The sequence below is a fragment of the Hyla sarda genome, chromosome 13, assembly GCF_029499605.1.
Source record: "Hyla sarda isolate aHylSar1 chromosome 13, aHylSar1.hap1, whole genome shotgun sequence".
Taxonomy (NCBI): Eukaryota; Metazoa; Chordata; class Amphibia; order Anura; family Hylidae; genus Hyla; species Hyla sarda.
Window position 1 is genome coordinate 1,583,203 of NC_079201.1, and position 18,985 is coordinate 1,602,187.

Genomic DNA, 18,985 nt, shown 5'->3' on the forward strand with positions numbered 1-18,985 from the left:
TGTTCTATGACTATTATTTTATTGTTCTATGACTATTATATGTCTATTGTTCTATGTCTCTTATTCTATTGTTCTATGCCTATTGTTCTATGTCTCTTATTCTATTGTTCTATGTCTATTATTCTATTGTTCTGTCTATTATTCTATTGTTCTAAGTCTATTATTCTATTGTTCTATGACTATTATTCTATTGTTCTATGTCTATTGTTCTATGTCTCTTATTCTATTGTTCTGTGTCTACTATTCTATTGTTCTATGACTATTATTCTATTGTTCTATGACTATTATTCTATTGTTCTATGTCTATTGTTCTATGTCTCTTATTCTATTGTTCTGTGTCTACTATTCTATTGTTCTATGACTATTGTTCTATTGTTCTATGACTATTATTCTATTGTTCTATGTCTATTGTTCTATGTCTCTTATTCTATTGTTCTATGTCTCTTATTCTATTGTTCTATGACTATTGTTCTATTGTTCTATGTCTCTTATTCTATTGTTCTATGACTATTGTTCTATTGTTCTATGTCTCTTATTCTATTGTTCTATGTCTCTTATTCTATTGTTCTGGTGCTGTATGACTATTATATCATGTAGTATGAATATTACCTCTCTCCCAGATCTGTCTGTGCCGCAGGTTTTCTGCATTCTGCTGTAGCTGCGCTGTTTGTAATACTATTTCTAGCCCAGACGACAGACGTTAAGTTTCGTTCTCTATTTTCTTGACTGCAGTAGAAATCTGATCATCTCCAGGAAATTGTATGTTATGTGCACTGGACAAATTCTTGACATAGATATAAAGACCTGCGCCCCACACAACTTCCAGGGGTTTCCTCGCCAATGAATCACTGGGCCTGACCAATCTATGGTGGCCGCCATGTTGTCAGTCTGTAATTTGGCGTCTGTTTTAGTTGCCGGTCACACATGGTTCCCCTGAAGGTTCTTGTTCCCTAGAGTTCTAGTTTCTCCACATATGAAGTATATAGAAAAAATAGAGCAGAGATGGCGCTATATATAGTGACGTGGTCCTTGCGGGGTGTATACAGGAGATGACAGGAATAAGGATGCTCCCCTCTGTGGTATCAGGTATGTATAAATCTCTCTGGCGGTCACTGACCTGTTGACACCGATTCCTTTACAGAGCGGTGTGAGACTTGTTAAAGGGGTATTCCAGGGGGAAAAAATGGTTTAGATATCAATTGGCTCCAGAAAGTTAAACTGATTTGTAAATTACTTCTATTAAAAAATCTTAATCCTTCCAGTACTTATCAGCTGCTGAAGTTGAGTTGTTCTTTTCTGTCTAAATGCTCTCCAATGACACCTGTCCCGAGTAGGAGCGAATCCCCATAGCAAACCTCTTCTACTCTGTGCAGTTCCCGAGACAGACAGAGATGTCAGCAGAGAGCACTGTTGCCAGACAGAAAAGAACAACTCAACTTCAGCAGCTGATAACTATTGGAAGGATTAATTATGTTTCAATAAAACTAAATGGGGGAAATGTATCTATGCATTCCTGACACTTTTTTTTTTTATTGTAATTTGGCGCATTTTCTGAGTTTTTACAGAATTGGTGTCTTTTTCATATAGTCGCCTGTGAAATACGCGGCTTCATTCTTCACTATGCAGGGGACCAGATGTGTTGACTGGGTCTTTCTTAAAAAGATCAAAGTCTGTGCACCTAATTTGGCGCAAATAAGCAAAGGTGGTCGACACGCCCCCTTTGCGTGGGCTGTCGGGGCCCTGTACAGGAGCTTGCGGGGGGGGGCCCCAGTAGTCAGACACCCCGCGATCTGCAACTTATCCCTTATCCTTAGGATAGGGGATAAGTTGCTCACCACTGGGTCACCACTGGACTACTCCTTTAAAGGGGTACTCCGCCGCTCAGCGTTTGGAACAAACTGTTCCAAATGCTGGAGCCGGCGCAGGGAGCTTGTGGTGTCATAACCCCGCCCCCTCAATGCAAGTCTATGGGAGGAGGCGGGACGGCTATGTACTAGGTATCACACCCCCTCCTATAGACATGAATGGAGGGGGTGTGGTGTGACGTCATGAATGCGGAAGCGGTAAGCTTTTGTGTTCGGGACGCCACCGCTCCTGGCCCGGAGATTGCGGGGGTTTCCAGCGGCGGGACCCTTGCGATCTAACATTTTATCCCCTATTCTTTGGATAGGGGATAAGATGTTTCCAGTAGAGGACCCCTTTAAGCATTCCCTTAGTTAGGATTCGTGGCATAAGTCGATTCTAATACAGTGGTCCCTCAACATATGATGGGAATCCGCTCCAAATGGACCATCGTTTGTTGAAACCATCGTATGTTGAGGGATCCGTGCAATGTAAAGTATAGGACAGTGGTCTACAACCTGCGGACCTCCAGATGTTGCAAAACTACAACACCCAGCATGCCCGGACAGCCAACGGCTGTCCGGGCATGCTGGGAGTTGTAGTGTTGCAACATCTGGAGGTCCGCAGGTTGAAGACCACTGGTATTGGAGGTTATACTCACCTGTCCCCACCGCTCCGGACCCGTCACCGCTCGTCACTCCTGTCCTGGATATCGCCCTCCATCGCTGTCGCCGCGTTACCGGGGTGTCCCCGACGCTCCGGACCGTCACCGCTCGTCACCACTGCCCTGGATGTCGCCGTTCATCGCTGTCGCCGCGTTACCGGGGTGTCCCCGACGCTCCGGACCGTCACCGCTCGTCACTCCTGTCCTGGATATCGCCCTCCATCGCTGTCGCCGCGTTACCGGGGTGTCCCCGACGCTCCGGACCGTCACCGCTCGTCACCACTGCCCTGGATGTCGCCGTTCATCGCTGTCGCCGCGTCCCCGGGGTGTCCCCGACGCTCCGGACCGTCACCGCTCGTCATCGCTGCCCTGGATGTCGCCGTTCATCGCTGTCGCCGCGTCCCCGGGGTGTCCCCGCCGCTCCGGACCGTCACCGCTCGTCATCACTGCCCTGGATGTCGCCGTTCATCGCTGTCGCCGCGTCCCCGGGGTGTCCCCGCCGCTCCGGACCGTCACCGCTCGTCACCGCTGCCCTGGATGTCGCCGTTCATCGCTGTCGCCGCGTCCCCGGGGTGTCCCCCCGACGCTCCGGTAAGGCCTCTGCTTCCCCGGCATCCTCGCTCTCCGTCGCCGCCATCACGTCGCTACGCACGCCGCTCCTATTGGATGACGGGACGGCGCGCGCAGCGACGTGATGGCGACGATGGAGAACGCCGACGATGCAGGGGATCCCGAAGAGGTAAGTGATCGTCAGCGAAGCACACGGGGCCCCGTAATCGGCTATCCGGTGTCAGCTGAAGCAGTCTGCGCTGCCGGATAGCCGTTTATGCGATGGCCCCGACATACAAAAGCATCGTATGTTGATGCTGCCTCTGAGAGTGATCGTATGTTGAAACAACCTTTGTCAATGTATATATCACGTCCCCCCCCCCCCAGCCATATACTTTACATTCTAATTCTCTCGCCTTAACTGAGATTTCATCAGTTTCCCATTATTACATCCTTTTTTGTGTATTTACCCCCATCATGTGAGGCAAGAAATAATACTTAGGCTGGGTTCACACCACGTTTTTCACATACGGTTACCGTATATGGTTTTCCGCTAAAAAACGTATGGCAAAAACCGTATACAACCGTATGACTCCAAATTAAAACGTATACGGTTCCAAAACTTATGTACGGTTCTATCCGTTTGCATCTGTTTTTGCTATTTTGTTGGAATTAGTTTTCCAGCAATTTAATAAAGTTACTATTGTTCTATTGAAATTCCAATCTGCGCATGTGTCAATTCCAAAAACGGATTAGAAAAACCGTGCGCAACCGTATTCTGAAATTCTGTGTACGGTTCTCATAGACAACAATGTTAAAAGAACCGCATACGGTTCGCATACGGTTTTCCAAACGTGGTCGGCAGCGTTTTTGCCTGCGGTTGAAAAATCGGCAAAACCGTATCCGAGGCAAAACGGATGCAACCGTACACAACATTTGGAATACGGTGTACAATGCATGCTCTATGCATACGGTTTCGGATACGGTCGTATACGTTTTTTTGCAGAAAACTGTATACGGTTTCCGTATTTGAAAAACGTGGTGTGAACCCAGCCTTATGGTTGTGGATGTTATTATAGTGGAGTCAGGACAATCGGATAATAACACTTCTGTAAATGTAATTTCATCCTATCATTAAGCCTTATGTAACGTATTGTATCATACTGCCACCTACAGTCATTGTCCAGCTATTACAGCACCAGTCACGAGAACCTCTCTTATCTTAATTCATTCATTGCCTTAATTAACCTACATTCCTTTGATCCCCACTTAACATACTGACCCACTAATGGCATCTCTATTCAATGTTTTAAATTCATTTTTATTTTGCGTTCATGCCGCTCACTGGGCAGAGTCATAAACACCATATTGTAATAATTTGGACAATTCCACACATGGTTATAGCAAATAGATTTATTTGTTTTTTTACGTTTTACATTTTTGAAATTATAAAATGGTTAAAGGGTCTGCTTTAAAGGGGTACTACGGCCCTAAGACATCTATCCTATCCAAAGGATAGGGGATAAGATGTCTGACCGCGGGGGTCCCGCTGCTGGGGACCCCCGCAATCTTGCACTCGGCACCCACCTCTTTGAGCTGCACTCCGCACTGCCAGCTGACAAACTGCTGGGTGCCGACCACGGGGCCGGAGTATCGTGATGTCACACCCCGCCCCCGCTATGCAAGTCTATGGGAGGGGGCGTGACATCACACAGGGGCAGAGTTGTGATGTCATTATACTCCGGCCCCATGGTCGTGGTGGTGTCTACATCGGTCCGTGTTGTGGTGGTGTCTACATCGGTCCGTGTTGTGGTGGTGTCTACATCGGTCCGTGTTGTGGTGGTGTCTACATCGGTCCGTGTTGTGGTGATGTCTGCATCGGTCCGTGTTGTGGTGGTGTCTGCATCGGTCCGTGTTGTGGTGGTGTCTGCATCGGTCCGTGTTGTGGTGGTGTCTACATCGGTCCATGTTGTGGTGGTGTCTACATCGGTCCGTGTTGTTGTGGTGTCTACATCGGTCCGTGTTGTGGTGGTGTCTACATCGGTCCGTGTTGTGGTGGTGTCTACATCGGTCCGTGTTGTGGTGGTGTCTACATCGGTCCGTGTTGTGGTGGTACCTACATCGGTCCATGTTGTGGTGGTGTCTACATCGGTCCGTGTTGTGGTGGTGTCTACATCGGTCCGTGTTGTGGTGATGTCTCCATCGGTCCGTGTTGTGGTGGTGTCTACATCGGTCCGTGTTGTGGTGGTGTCTGCATCGGTCCGTGTTGTGGTGTCTACATCGGTCCGTGTTGTGGTGTCTACATCGGTCTGTGTTGTGGTGGTATCTACAACGGTCCGTGTTGTGGTGGTGTCTACATCGGTCCGTGTTGTGGTGGTGTCTACAACGGTCCGTGTTGTGGTGGTGTCTACATCGGTCCGTGTTGTGGTGGTGTCTACATCGGTCCGTGTTGTGGTGGTGTCTACATCGGTCCGTGTTGTGGTGGTGTCTACATCGGTCCGTGTTGTGGTGGTGTCTACATCGGTCCGTGTTGTGGTGGTGTCTACATCGGTCCGTGCAACAGCGGGACGCAGGGGGAGCTGGCGCATTACACAGGGGGAGCTGGCGCATTACACAGGGGGAGCTGGCGCATTACACAGGAGGAGCTGGCGCATTACACAGGGGGAGCTGGCGCATTACACAGGGGGAGCTGGCGCATTACACAGGGGGAGCTGGCGCATTACACAGGGGGAGCTGACGCATTACACAGGGGGAGCTGGAGCATTACACAGGGGGAGCTGACGCATTACACAGGGGGAGCTGGTGCATTACACAGGGGGAGCTGGCGCATTACACAGGGGGAGCTGGCGCATTACACAGGGGGAGCTGACGCATTACACAGGGGGAGCTGGCGCATTACACAGGGGGAGCTGGCGCATTACACAGGGGGAGCTGGCGCATTACACAGGAGGAGCTGGCGCATTACACAGGGGGAGCTGACGCATTACACAGGGGGAGCTGACGCATTACACAGGGGGAGCTGGAGCATTACACAGGGGGAGCTGGCGCATTACACAGGGGGAGCTGGCGCATTACACAGGAGGAGCTGGCGCATTACACAGGAGGAGCTGGCGCATTACACAGGGGGAGCTGGCGCATTACACAGGGGGAGCTGGCGCATCACACGGGGAGCTGGCGCATCACACGGGGAGCTGGCGCATCACACAGGGGGAGCTGGCGCATCACACAGGGGGAGCTGGCGCATCACACAGGGGGAGCTGGCGCATCACACAGGGGGAGCTGGCGCATTACACAGGGGGAGCTGGAGCATTACACAGGGGGAGCTGACGCATTACACAGGGGGAGCTGGTGCATTACACAGGGGGAGCTGGCGCATTACACAGGGGGAGCTGGCGCATTACACAGGGGGAGCTGACGCATTACACAGGGGGAGCTGGCGCATTACACAGGGGGAGCTGGCGCATTACACAGGGGGAGCTGGCGCATTACACAGGAGGAGCTGGCGCATTACACAGGGGGAGCTGGCGCATTACACAGGGGGAGCTGACGCATTACACAGGGGGAGCTGACGCATTACACAGGGGGAGCTGACGCATTACACAGGGGGAGCTGGAGCATTACACAGGGGGAGCTGGCGCATTACACAGGGGGAGCTGGCGCATTACACAGGGGGAGCTGGCGCATTACACTGGGGAGCTGGCGCATTACACAGGGGGAGCTGGCGCATTACACAGGGGGAGCTGGCGCATTACACAGGGGGAGCTGGCGCATTACACAGGGGGAGCTGGCGCATTACACAGGAGGAGCTGGCGCATTACACAGGGGGAGCTGGCGCATTACACAGGGGGAGCTGACGCATTACACAGGGGGAGCTGACGCATTACACAGGGGGAGCTGACGCATTACACAGGGGGAGCTGGAGCATTACACAGGGGGAGCTGGCGCATTACACTGGGGGAGCTGGAGCATTACACAGGGGGAGCTGGCGCATTACACAGGGGGAGCTGGCGCATTACACTGGGGGAGCTGGCGCATTACACTGGGGGAGCTGGCGCATTACACAGGAGGAGCTGGCGCATTACACAGGAGGAGCTGGCGCATTACACAGGGGGAGCTGGCGCATTACACAGGGGAAGCTGGCGCATTACACAGGGGGAGCTGGCGCATTACACAGGGGGAGCTGGCGCATTACACAGGGGGAGCTGGCGCATTACACAGGGGGAGCTGGCGCATTACACAGGGGGAGCTGGCGCATTACACAGGGGGAGCTGGCGCATTACACAGGGGGAGCTGGCGCATCACACAGGGGGAGCTGGCGCATTACACAGGGGGAGCTGGCGCATTACACAGGGGGAGCTGGCGCATTACACAGGGGGAGCTGGCGCATCACACAGGGGGAGCTAACGCATTACACAGGGGGAGCTGGCGCATTACACAGGGGGAGCTGGCGCATTACACAGGGGGAGCCGGCGCATTACGCGTGTTGTTTGCTTGCTACAATGTAAATGTCATGTTTACCAAAATTTACGCCCTTGACGTCAGGACTAAACACACCAGGGCGTAAGTGTACACCCCGGAACATTAGGTGACTTTGAAGCGAGCGCAGGATTTGCACTCACTAGGTATTGGTGAGTGTCGGCTGCTATCCTGTGACCATAGTATCCAATGTACAATTGGTCGTGCACCAAACCTCATATGGGTCCGTGAATGGAGAAATGAAATACTTCTGCCTCTTAACCCTTTAAGGACACAGCCCATTTTGGCCTTAAGTCAAATTCTATTTTTGGGTATTAGTTTTTTTACTGCTCGTCTTCTAAGAGCCGTAACTATTTTATATTTCCATCCACAGACCCATACGAGGGCTTGGTTTTTACGTGACATCACTCATTTCGTTTTCATGTTGTACACTTTACGCTTTACATACTTTTCTATTATTGTACTGCTTTTAAAAAACACATTTTTTTCACAAAATAAATGTTTCAAATTGCCCGTTTTGACCTCCTATAACTTTTTTGCTTTTCCGAATATTTTTTGCGTCGTGATCTGTAGTTTACGCCGCTCACCATACATTTTACATTATGTTTTGATAGTTCGGACCTTTGCGCACACGTTTATACCAAATATTTTTAATTTTTTTATGGGGGGAAAAGGGGCGATTAAACTTTTTATTGGTGGAGGAGGAGGGGCTTTCCCAAATTTTGTTAAACTTTTTTCATCTTTATTTTACACTTGTTATGTCCCCCATAGAGCAGTGATCTCCAACCTGTGGACCTCCAGATGTTGCAAAACTACAACTCCCAGCATGCCCGGACAGCCGTTGGCTGTCCGAGCATGCTGGGAGTTGTAGTTTTGCAGGTTGGAGACCACAGCCATAGAGGATTATCTATAGCAAACTGATCAGTATTATTGGTGATCGACTTCTCTGGTCTGCTCGATGATAGCAGTCGAGACCTGCATGATGCGAGCACCGTTCCGATGCATGTACAGGACTTAAAGGGGTACTCCGGTGGAAAACTTTTATTTTTTTAATCAACTGGTGCCAGAAAGTTAAACAGATTTGTAAATTACTTCTATTAAAAAAATCTTAATCCTTCCAGTACTTATTAGCTGCTGAATACTACAGAGGAAATCCTTTTCTTTTTGGAACACAGAACACAGCACAGTGCTCTCTGCTGACACCTCTGTCCATTTTAGGAACTGTCCAGAGCAGCATATGTTTGCTCTGGGGATTTTCTCCTACTCTGGACAGTTCCTAAAATGGACAGAGATGTCAGCAGAGAGCTCTGTGTTCCAAAAAGAAAAGAATTTCCTCTGTAGTATACTGCGGCTGATAAGTACTGGAAGGATTAAGATTTTTTAATAGAAGTAATTTATAAATCTGTTTAACTTTCCGGAGCCAGTTGATTTAAAAAAAAATGGCAAAAGAGATAAAGCGATTGGCACCAAGCCTCTTGGAGTGCACACACGTGCGGGATAATTCGCTATGCACAAGATCAAGCAAACACAGTTCCTACAGAGAACTCCCGGAGCAACTCAGAGTAGGGGTGCTGGACCACAATGAAAAAGGCAGTAAGCAGACGTAATCCGTAGAAGAAGAAAATGGCAGCACTCACCAGGTTAGTTGCAGAAAATCTTTATTTTAAAGTGCAGAACACATCCATTGCGGCCGGACACGGACCCTCTGATGAAGCGTGCTATACGCATGCGCACCAGCTGTCACCTATCTCTTTGAATGTAGTTTGGCGTCCGTGTCCGGCCGCACTGGATGTGTTCTGCACTTTAAAATAAAGAAGATTTTCTGCAACTAACCTGGTGAGTGCTGCCATTTTCTTCTTCTACGGATTACGTCTGCTTACTGCCGTAAAAAAAAAAAAAAAGTTTTCCACCGGAGTACCCCTTTAATTGTACGTCCTGCAGGGCTAAGTACCAGCGGATCAAGACGTGAATTTACGTCCAATGTCCTTAAAAAGAGAGGAGGAGAAATGAAACATGAAAAAGGTCAAAATGGGGCGTGTCTTTAATTTATTGGACAGTGTGATAGCTCGGGGGGTATTTTCTTGGCCCCCAATCTTCTAAGGTTAATTTATCTAAGTTGTAGAAAAAGCCCTTTACAGCTGAGATTCTTAAAGGGGATCTGCAGGGTTATATAACTTATCCCCTATTTGCGATAATGACATTGAGAAACATTAAAACGGTTATCCAGGCAAAGACGTCTTATCCCCTATACAAAGGATGTATGGCCGCGGGGGGGGGGGGGGATCTCATTCTATGCGGGGCTGCGTCTCCAGTCTCAGAAAGCTCTTTCTTTCCTGGACTGGAGACGTGACGTGACGTAACGCCACGTCCCCTCCATACATGTCTATCGGAGGGGGCTTGATGGCCGTCATGTCCCCTCCCATAGACATGAATGGAGGGGGTGTGACATCATGAGGGGGCCTGACATTACATCACGTCTCCAGTCCCGGAAAGAAAGAGACATCTTATCCCCCATCCTTTGGATATGGTTCAAATTTGGTTAGTATAAACTACAGTGACCCCCCCGACCTACGATGGCCCCGACATACCATATATATGCAGTGACCCCCCGACCTACGATGGCCCCGACATACCATATATATACAGTGACCCCCCCGACCTACGATGGCCCCGACATACCATATATATGCAGTGACCCCTGACCTACGATGGCCCCGACATACCATATATATATACAGTGACCCCCTGACCTACGATGGCCCCGACATACCATATATATATACAGTGACCCCCCCCGACCTACGATGGCCCCGACATACCATATATATACAGTGACCCCCGACCTACGATGGCCCCGACATACCATATATATGCAGTGACCCCCGACCTACGATGGCCCCGACATACCATATATATATACAGTGACCCCCGACCTACGATGGCCCCGACATACCATATATATACAGTGACCCCCCCGACCTACGATGGCCCCGACATACCATATATATATATATACAGTGACCTCCTGACCTACGATGGCCCTGACATACCATATATATACAGTGACCCCCCCCCCCCCCGACCTACGATGGCCCCGACATAAGATCATTTCCACATACGATCACTCTCAGAGGCAGCATCAACATACGATGCTTTTGTATGTCGGGGCCATCGCATAAACAGCTATCCGGCAGCGCAGACTGCTTCAGCTGCCCCCGGATAGCCGTTTACGGTGCCCCGTGTAGTCCGCTGACGATCACTTACCTGTCCTCGGGGCTCCGGCGCGTCCTCTTCAGGATCCCCTGAATCGTCGGCGCTCTCCATTGTTGTCATCATGTCGCTGCGCGCGCCGTCCCGTCATCCAATAGGAGCGGCGTGCGTAACGATGTGATGGCGGCGACAGAGAGAGAGAATGCCGGGGGAAGCAGAGGCCTTGCTGGAGCGTCGGGGACATCTCGGGGACGCGGCGACAGTCATGGAAGGCGACATCCAGGGCAGCGGAGACGGTCCGGTGCAACGGGGACAGGTGAATATAACCTCCAATACCAGTGGTCTTCAACCTGCGGACCTCCAGATGTTGCAAAACTACAACTCCCAGCATGCCCGGACAGCCAACGGCTGTCCGGGCATGCTGGGTGTTGTAGTTTTGCAACATCTGGAGGTCCGCAGGTTGTGGACCACTGTCCTATACTTTACATTGCACGGATCCCTCAACATACGATGGTTTCAACAAACGATGGTCCATTTGGAACGGATTACCATCGTATGTTGAGGGACCACTGTATAAGATCAAGGTCCCTATTGATCCTCCTGTGACTGTCGGCTCAGGATTCCTAATGCTACATTAATAACCTTCAGTGATTGGGACGGGGAGAACAATTGGTCGAAAAGATGTTTTGGCAAAGTCTTAGCTGTAGGAACATGAAACCAAGGGCTGAGATCCGTGTTAACACTTGGGGGATGTATCAAAACCTGTGTAAAGGAAGAGCGGTGCAGCTGCCCATGGCAACCAATCAGATCACTTTAAAAATGAAAGAAGCTTTCTGATTGGTCACTGCGCCGCTCTTCTTCTACACGTTTGGATAAATCTCCCCATAGATAATTCTTAGTAGTGTCGCTTACGTTCTTTTTCTTTCTCTCAATGCCCCTCCATTGATGTATCTATTCTTGTGATGATCTCTGTTGCGTATCCTTTATGTTATTTTTGACTGATGACGCTATGAATATCAGCCAAGGTTTTCAGTTCCGGTTTTGGATTAGTGCTATAAGTGTGGCAGAATGAAATTGAGAAAGCTTCGTCACCTGCGTCTTAGTTCATGTGGTGGCTCAGGGAGTCAAGAGACGAGGTTGGTATTTTGTAGACCCTGGATCAAATCCTGTAGCTGAAAATATGGTATTGAAGTAATTTTTTTTACAAAATTTTCTAACATTTTACCATATACTGTGGACTACTAACAGGTTACAAAGTTATGGTCTAAATAAATTAATTGCTTTGTATTAAAAAAGGTGTAAGATGTTCAACAGTCCTTGATATAGTCTTGATATGGGCTCGATATGGGCTCGATATGGGCTCCTAGGTGGTAGTTGCCTCCTGTGACTGTCGGCTCAGGTACCTAATGCTACATAAACAGTGTTGAAGAGGGGAAGGACAATTGATGCTTTTGCTAAATGTAAACTGTAGGATCATAAAACATCAAGGGTTAAGGGGGAAAACACTTCAGGTAAACACCAGAAGGATCTTAGTAGTGCCTCTCTGTCTCAATGTTCCCCCAGTTATGTGTCCATTCTTTGGATAGTCACTGTTGTGTATCCCTTATATTATTTTGACTGATGACACTGAGTAGTATTAGGCAACGTTTGTGGTTCTTGCTGTAGGTCAGTGGTCTGAGCAGCCATCTTTACAATATGTGTTGTGTGTGGGAGACCAGAGTTCTAATCCTGCTTTCCCTCTATCGTTCAAGGCAATCCATTTATTTAAACCATACCTTTGCAACCTGTTCTCCTCTTTCATGATAATGACATTCAGAAACTCTTCTATTTCATTCTCAGAAACAATCTCTTATATTTCAGAGCGGAAGGTAACTCATTGGGTTGAGTGAACAGGTGGTAATGTTGGAGTCCCTAGTTAAGTTTCAGAGGTAAAATTTTGGACATGGGATAAAGCACCTATTGTCTTTCTGAACATTCAACAGTAATCTTAGTTCTTTAACCTGCATATAATATAGATTACTAAGCCATAGCTTGGTATAAGAATTTTAAGACTCCTACATAAAATCTTGATATCGGCTCCTCAGGGTAATTGCCTTCTGTGACGGCTCAGGATACCTGATGCTACATAAATAACTTACAGTGATTGGGACGGGGAGAACAATTGGTGAAGAAGATGTTTTTACAAAGTCTTAGCTGTAGGAACATAAAACATCAAGGACTGAGATGATGATCCTTGTTAACACTTGAAGGATCTTAGTAGTGTCTGTATATTTCTTTTTCATCTTCTTTCTCTCAGTCCTCTTACATTGATGTGTCCATTCTTAGGATCATTACTGTTGTGTATCCTTTATATTATTTGTACTGAGGACACTGAGAAGTAGCAGCTGCAGTTTTCAAGTCTGGCTGTAGGTCAGTGGTCTGGGAAGCCATCTGTAGCATATATATTGTGTGGGAGACCAGAGTTCTAATCCTGCTTTTGTTCTTGGAACCTGTTCTCCTCCTACTCGATAAGGACATTGAGAAACGTTCTCTTATATCTGTGAGCAGGAGTTGGCTCAGGGGTATGTGATCTGATGCTGAAGACTCAGGTTCAATCCCCCCAAGGGTCTCCCAGAGCTCAGATGTTATATTGAACTATAAAAAAAATAACAACAAAAAAAGAGATTCCTTACTAGAAGACACTGAGAAATGTCAGCCATAGCTAGTGGTGTGCACTGTAGGTCTAAATGCATTGTATGTAGGAAACCAGGGTTCTAATCCCATTTTGTTACAAGGTAATGCATGTGTTTATACCTTAACCTTGTGACCCATTCTTCTCATTATTGTCATTAAGAAATGTTCTCTCATATATAATAGTGAGAGGTGGCTCAGGGAGTAAAGAGCTATAAGATTAGGTTGGGAATTTGGAGACCAGGGTTCAAATCCCAGATCTAAGAATATGGAACAGGAGCTCAAATTCTCTTTTGTTCCTCTGAAATTTCTCACGCTAATCTTCCTACAGCGTTAACTTGTTTCCCCATATAGACTATGATGCCATAGCTTGGTATAAGATATTCAAGACTCCTTGATAAAGTCCCAGGTTGAGCTTCATGTCAGCTTTAAAGATTAGTTGTCTCCTGTGACTGTCGGGTCAGGATACCTGATGTGCCATAAATAACTTGCAGTATCGGGGAGTGGAAGGAAAAATGGTCAAAAAGTCCCAGCTGTAGGAACATGAAACCTCAAGGGCCGTGATGAAGATTCTTGTAGAGCCTTGAGGGATCTTAGTAGTGTCTGTATTTTTCTTTTTTTATCTTCTTTCTCTCAGTGCCCCCTTTGATATGTCTAGTCTTAGGACTTTTATAATAACTGTGGTGTATCCTTTATATTATTTTGATTGATGACATTGAGAAGTATCAAGCAAGTTTTCCATGCCTGGCTGTAGGTCAGTGGTCTGGGTGTCTGTCTACAGAACATGTGTTGTACATGGGAGACCAGAGTTCTAATCCTGCTTTTTCTCTTTTCTTGGAACCTGTTCTCCTCCTTCTCGATAATGACATTGAGAAACATTCACTTATATTTGTGAGCAGGAGATGGCTCAGGGGTATGTGATCTGCCTCTCATGCTGGGGATCTAGGTTCAAGACCCCTGTAGGATCCCTGAGAGCAAGACTGGTGAGTGAGCCTGACAGGTGACCAGTCACATGGGTTCAGAAACCTCCAAAGGGCACTTTAAGCTCAGATGTGCAGTTGAAGTTACTTAATACAGTAGACTAAGAGCTTTTATCTAAAAGCATGCCCCCTCACAGGGGGCTGTATTATTGTTGTGTATAGTGTGCTGAGTCCCAACCAAACGGGACTCTCTCATCTATGAGTCCAATATCTGCAGGATTTGAACTCGGGTGTCCAGGACTTGAACCAGGGTCTTTAGCATCTCAGTTGGTTCTTCCTGGCTCTTTACCCCCTGAGCCACCTCCTGCTCACAGATATAAGTGAACGTTTCTCAATGTCATCATCGAGTAGGAGGAGTATAATCTAGTGTAGGGGGAAAAAAACAAGAGGAAAGCAGGATTAGAACTCTGGTCTCCCACATACAACATACATTCTTCTGAAGGCTGCTCAGACCACTGACCTACAGCCAGATCTGGAAAACTCAGATGATACTTCTCAGTGTCATCAGTCAAAATAATACAAAGGTTACACAACAGTGACTATCCCAAGAATAGACACTGAGATAAAAAAAGAAAAATACAGAAACTACTAAGATACCTCAAGATCTTTATCTTGGCCTTGATGTTTCATGTTGATACAGTTGAGACTTTTCAAAAACATCTTCTCGACCAACTGCCCTTCTCCCCTCCACTATACTTATTTAAGCAGCCTTAGGAACCTGAGCCGACTACTCTGAGGAGTCGATATCCAGCTCAACCTGGTACTTTTTATCAAGGAGACTTGAACACATTATGGTTTATGGCTTAATAGTCTATATAATAAGCAGGTTAAGAATAAAGATTACTGTAATAATGATCAGAGGGACAATAAGGACCTTTTTTCCTATCACATATGTTCAGCTCTAGGAGTTGAACCAGGGTCCCAACTTTTCAGCTGGTTCTCCTGACTCTTTACTCCCTGTGCCACCTCCTGCTCTAACACATAAGTGAAGTTTTCTCCATGTCATTATCAAGAAGGAATAAATGAATTACCTTGTGTGAAAGAGTTAGTCCCAACCAAAATAGGGACCTCAGGCATCTACTACACACTAGCAGGATTTGAACCACAGTCACCACCATCTCAATTCAATTTCTAACATCCCAATTCAATTTCCAACATCCCAAGCCACCTCCAGCTGTGAGTTTTAAAGGTCTCTGAATGTCATTATCAAGAAGGAGGAGAACAGGTTGTGGTGGAAATTAATAACCTTGTAACATAAGAGGATAGCAGGATTCGAACCCTGGTCTCCAATCTCTCAGCTAGTTCTCCCAGCTCTTTACCCCCACAAGCCACCTCCTGCTCTGCAATATAGATGAAGGCTTCTTAATGTCATCATTGAGAAGGAATAAATGGATTACCTTTTGGAAAAGAGAATTCCCTAAACTACAGGATTGTATTATAATTATGTATAGTCTGCAGAGTGCTAACCAGAATAGAAACCCTATGATCTACCCAATATTGCCAGAACTTGAATCAGGATGTCCAGAGTCTTTAGCCTCTCAGTTAGTTTTCCTGTCACTTTATCCATTGAGCCACCTCCTGCTGCTCTGATATATAATGGAAGGTTTCTTAATGTCATCATCGAAAAGAAGGAGAACGGGTGGGAAGGATATGGCCTAAATAAATTATCTTGTATATAATAAAAATAAAGAGAAATGCAGGATTAGAACTCTGGTCTTCTACACACAACACATACTCTACAGATGGCTGCTCAGACCACTGACCTACAGCCAGAAGCAGAACACATGCCTGATACTTCTCAGTGTCATCAGTCAAAATAATATAAAGGATACACAACAGTAACTATAAATATGACAAGAATACATTGATGGGGACAATGAGCGGAGGAAGGCAAAAAAAAAAAAAGATCCAGATAAAACCAAGACCCATTGTTTACCTCTTGGCCCTGGAGGTTTTAGGTCCCTACAGCTAAGACTTTGCAAAAACATCCTCTTGACCAATTACGCTTCCCCTCCCGAAAAGGTATTTGGCATTAGGTATCCTTATCCGACAGTCACAGGAGGAAACAACTCTTTGGAGCCGACATTAAGCTCAACCAGGGACTTTATCGTGGAGTCTTATACTTCTTATACCAAGCTATAGTTTAATAGTCCATATGGTAAACAAGTTAAAGAATTAAGAAGATTACTGTAAGAATGTTCACAGGGACAAAAGGAACCTTTTATTTCATATTCTCAACTCTGGGATTCGAACCAGGGTCTCCAACATCTCAGCATGTTCGAATGTTTTTTTATCTTATTCTTGAGCCACCGCCTGCTCTAAGATCGCTCTGAAGGCTTCTCAAAGTTATTATTAAGAGGAGAAGAACAGGTTGCAAGTTATGACTTAAATAATTGGATTACTTTGTTTTAGAAAGAGGAAAAGCAGGATTAGATCTCTGGTCGCCCACATACAACATATGCTTTACTGATGGCTGCACAGACCACTGACCTACAGACAGACATGGAAACCTGGGTGATTCTTCTCAGTGTCATCAGTGAAAATAATATAAAGGCTACACAGCAGTAACTATCCCAAGAATAGACCCATCAAAGCGGGAACACAGAGAACGAAGGAAAGCAAGAAAGATACAGACCTTTCATGTTCCTTCAGCTGAGATCAATTGTTCTTCTCTTCACAAACACTGAAAAAGCAGACAACTACTCAGAGGAGCCGACAGTCACAGGAGACGACTACTCCGAGGAGCCGACAGTCACAGGAGACGACTACTCTGAGGAGCCGACAGTCCAAGGAGACAACTACTCCGAGGAGCCGATAGTCATAGGAGACGACTACTCCGAGGAGCCGACAGTCACAGGAGACGACTACTCTGAGGAGCCGACAGTCCCAGGAGACGACTACTCCGAGGAGCCGATAGTCACAGGAGACGACTACTCTGAGGAGCCGATAGTCACAGGAGACAACTACTCAGAGGAGCCGACAGTCACAGGAGACGACTACTCCGAGGAGCCGACAGTCCAGGGAGACAACTACTCCGAGGAGCCGATAGTCATAGGAGACGACTACTCCGAGGAGCCGACAGTCACAGGAGATGACTACTCTGAGGAGCCGACAGTCCCAGGAGACGACTACTCCGAGGAGCCGATAGTCACAGGAGACGACTACTCTGAGGAGCCGATAGTCACAGGAGACAACTACTCAGAGGAGCCGACAGTCACAGGAGACGACTACTCCGAGGAGCCGACAGTCCAGGGAGACAACTACTCCGAGGAGCCGATAGTCACGGGAGACATTTACTCAGAGGAGCCGACAGTCACGGGAGACAACTACTCCGAGGAGCCTACAGTCACGGGAGACAACTACTCCGAGGAGCCGACAGTCACAGGAGACGACTACTCCGAGGAGACGACAGTCACGGAAGACGACTACTCCGAGGAGCCGACAGTCACGGGAGACAACTACTCCGAGGAGCCGACAGTCACAGGAGACAACTACTCCGAGGAGCCGACAGTAACAGGAGACAACTACTCCGAGGAGCCGACAGTCACAGGAGTGGCCCAGGGAGGGAAGAGCTATAAGATCAGGTTGGGAATTTGGAGACCATGGTTCAAATCCTGGTGCTAAGAATATGGGACAGAATATGAAATGTCTCTCGGTAATCTCCTTACAGCGATAACTTGTTTACTATATAGATTATGACGCCATCGCTGCTTTCAGTTTTTAGAGGCCTTTTCAGAAAGGAAAGCAGCGATCTGATTGGTTGCTATGGGCAACTCCGCAGCTTTCCCTCTGGACGGGTTTTATAAATCTCCCCCATTGTAGTGTATTTTAAGTGTAGAATAAACTGTAATTTATTGGACATATCTTCCCTTTTGTCTTTTCTTTATTTCCTCCTTCTTCTTCTTTCGTTACCCAGCAGGACTGTTCCAATATTTTGGGTTTTCTTGTATGTTTTGGACACACAGGGTCCTCCCGTTAGGATTTTGTTTTATGTAGAGCTCCCAATATTTTTCCCCTTAGTTCAAGATTTGTAAATTACTTCTATATAAACAGCTTAATCCTTCCAGTACTTATAAAACCTATAAACCTGCGGTCTGTATTGTTTCCTGTTATCAGCCTAGTCACACAGGGGAGAGGTGACTGTAGGACAGGTGAATATATCTATTGTTCTCTGTTATCAGCCATGTCAGGAGAGGAGAGGTGACTGTAGGACAGGTGAATATATCTATTGTTCTCTGTTATCAGCCATGTACGGAGAGGAGAGGTGACTGTAGGACAGGTGAATACAATCTATTGTTCTCTGTTATCAGCCATGTCAGGAGAGGAGAGGTGACTGTAGGACAGGTGAATATATCTATTGTTCTCTGTTATCAGCCATGTCAGGAGAGGAGAGGTGACTGTAGGACAGGTGAATATATCTATTGTTCTCTTTTATCAGCCATGTCAGGAGAGGAGAGGTGACTGTAGGACAGGTGAATATAATCTATTGTTCTCTGTTATCAACCATGTCAGGAGAGGAGAGGTGACTGTAGGACAGGTGAATACAATCTATTGTTCTCTGTTATCAGCCATGTCAGGAGGGGAGAGGTGACTG

The 18,985-nt window shown here is 47.1% G+C and overlaps 1 protein-coding gene across 2 annotated transcripts; it reads left to right on the plus strand.

The window, feature by feature from the left end:
• Positions 1-946: 946 nt before the first annotated feature.
• LOC130297640 (uncharacterized) lies at positions 947-18,211 on the plus strand. Of its 2 annotated transcripts, none has more exons than XM_056550343.1 (2): positions 947-1,086; positions 16,804-18,211. In XM_056550343.1, exon 2 carries the CDS (start codon positions 17,032-17,034, stop codon positions 18,013-18,015), a length of 984 nt encoding a protein of 327 aa, XP_056406318.1. In that variant the 5' UTR covers positions 947-1,086; positions 16,804-17,031; the 3' UTR covers positions 18,016-18,211. The 2 variants fall into 2 exon arrangements, with proteins under 2 accessions (XP_056406318.1, XP_056406319.1); XM_056550344.1 differs by having other exon boundaries at positions 16,808-18,211.
• Positions 18,212-18,985: the final 774 nt, after the last annotated feature.

Coding starts and splice junctions, on each gene's coding strand:
- LOC130297640 (XM_056550343.1), top strand. CDS start 17,032: ATGTTCCTTCAGCTGAGATCAATTGTTCTTCTCTTCACAAACACTGAA.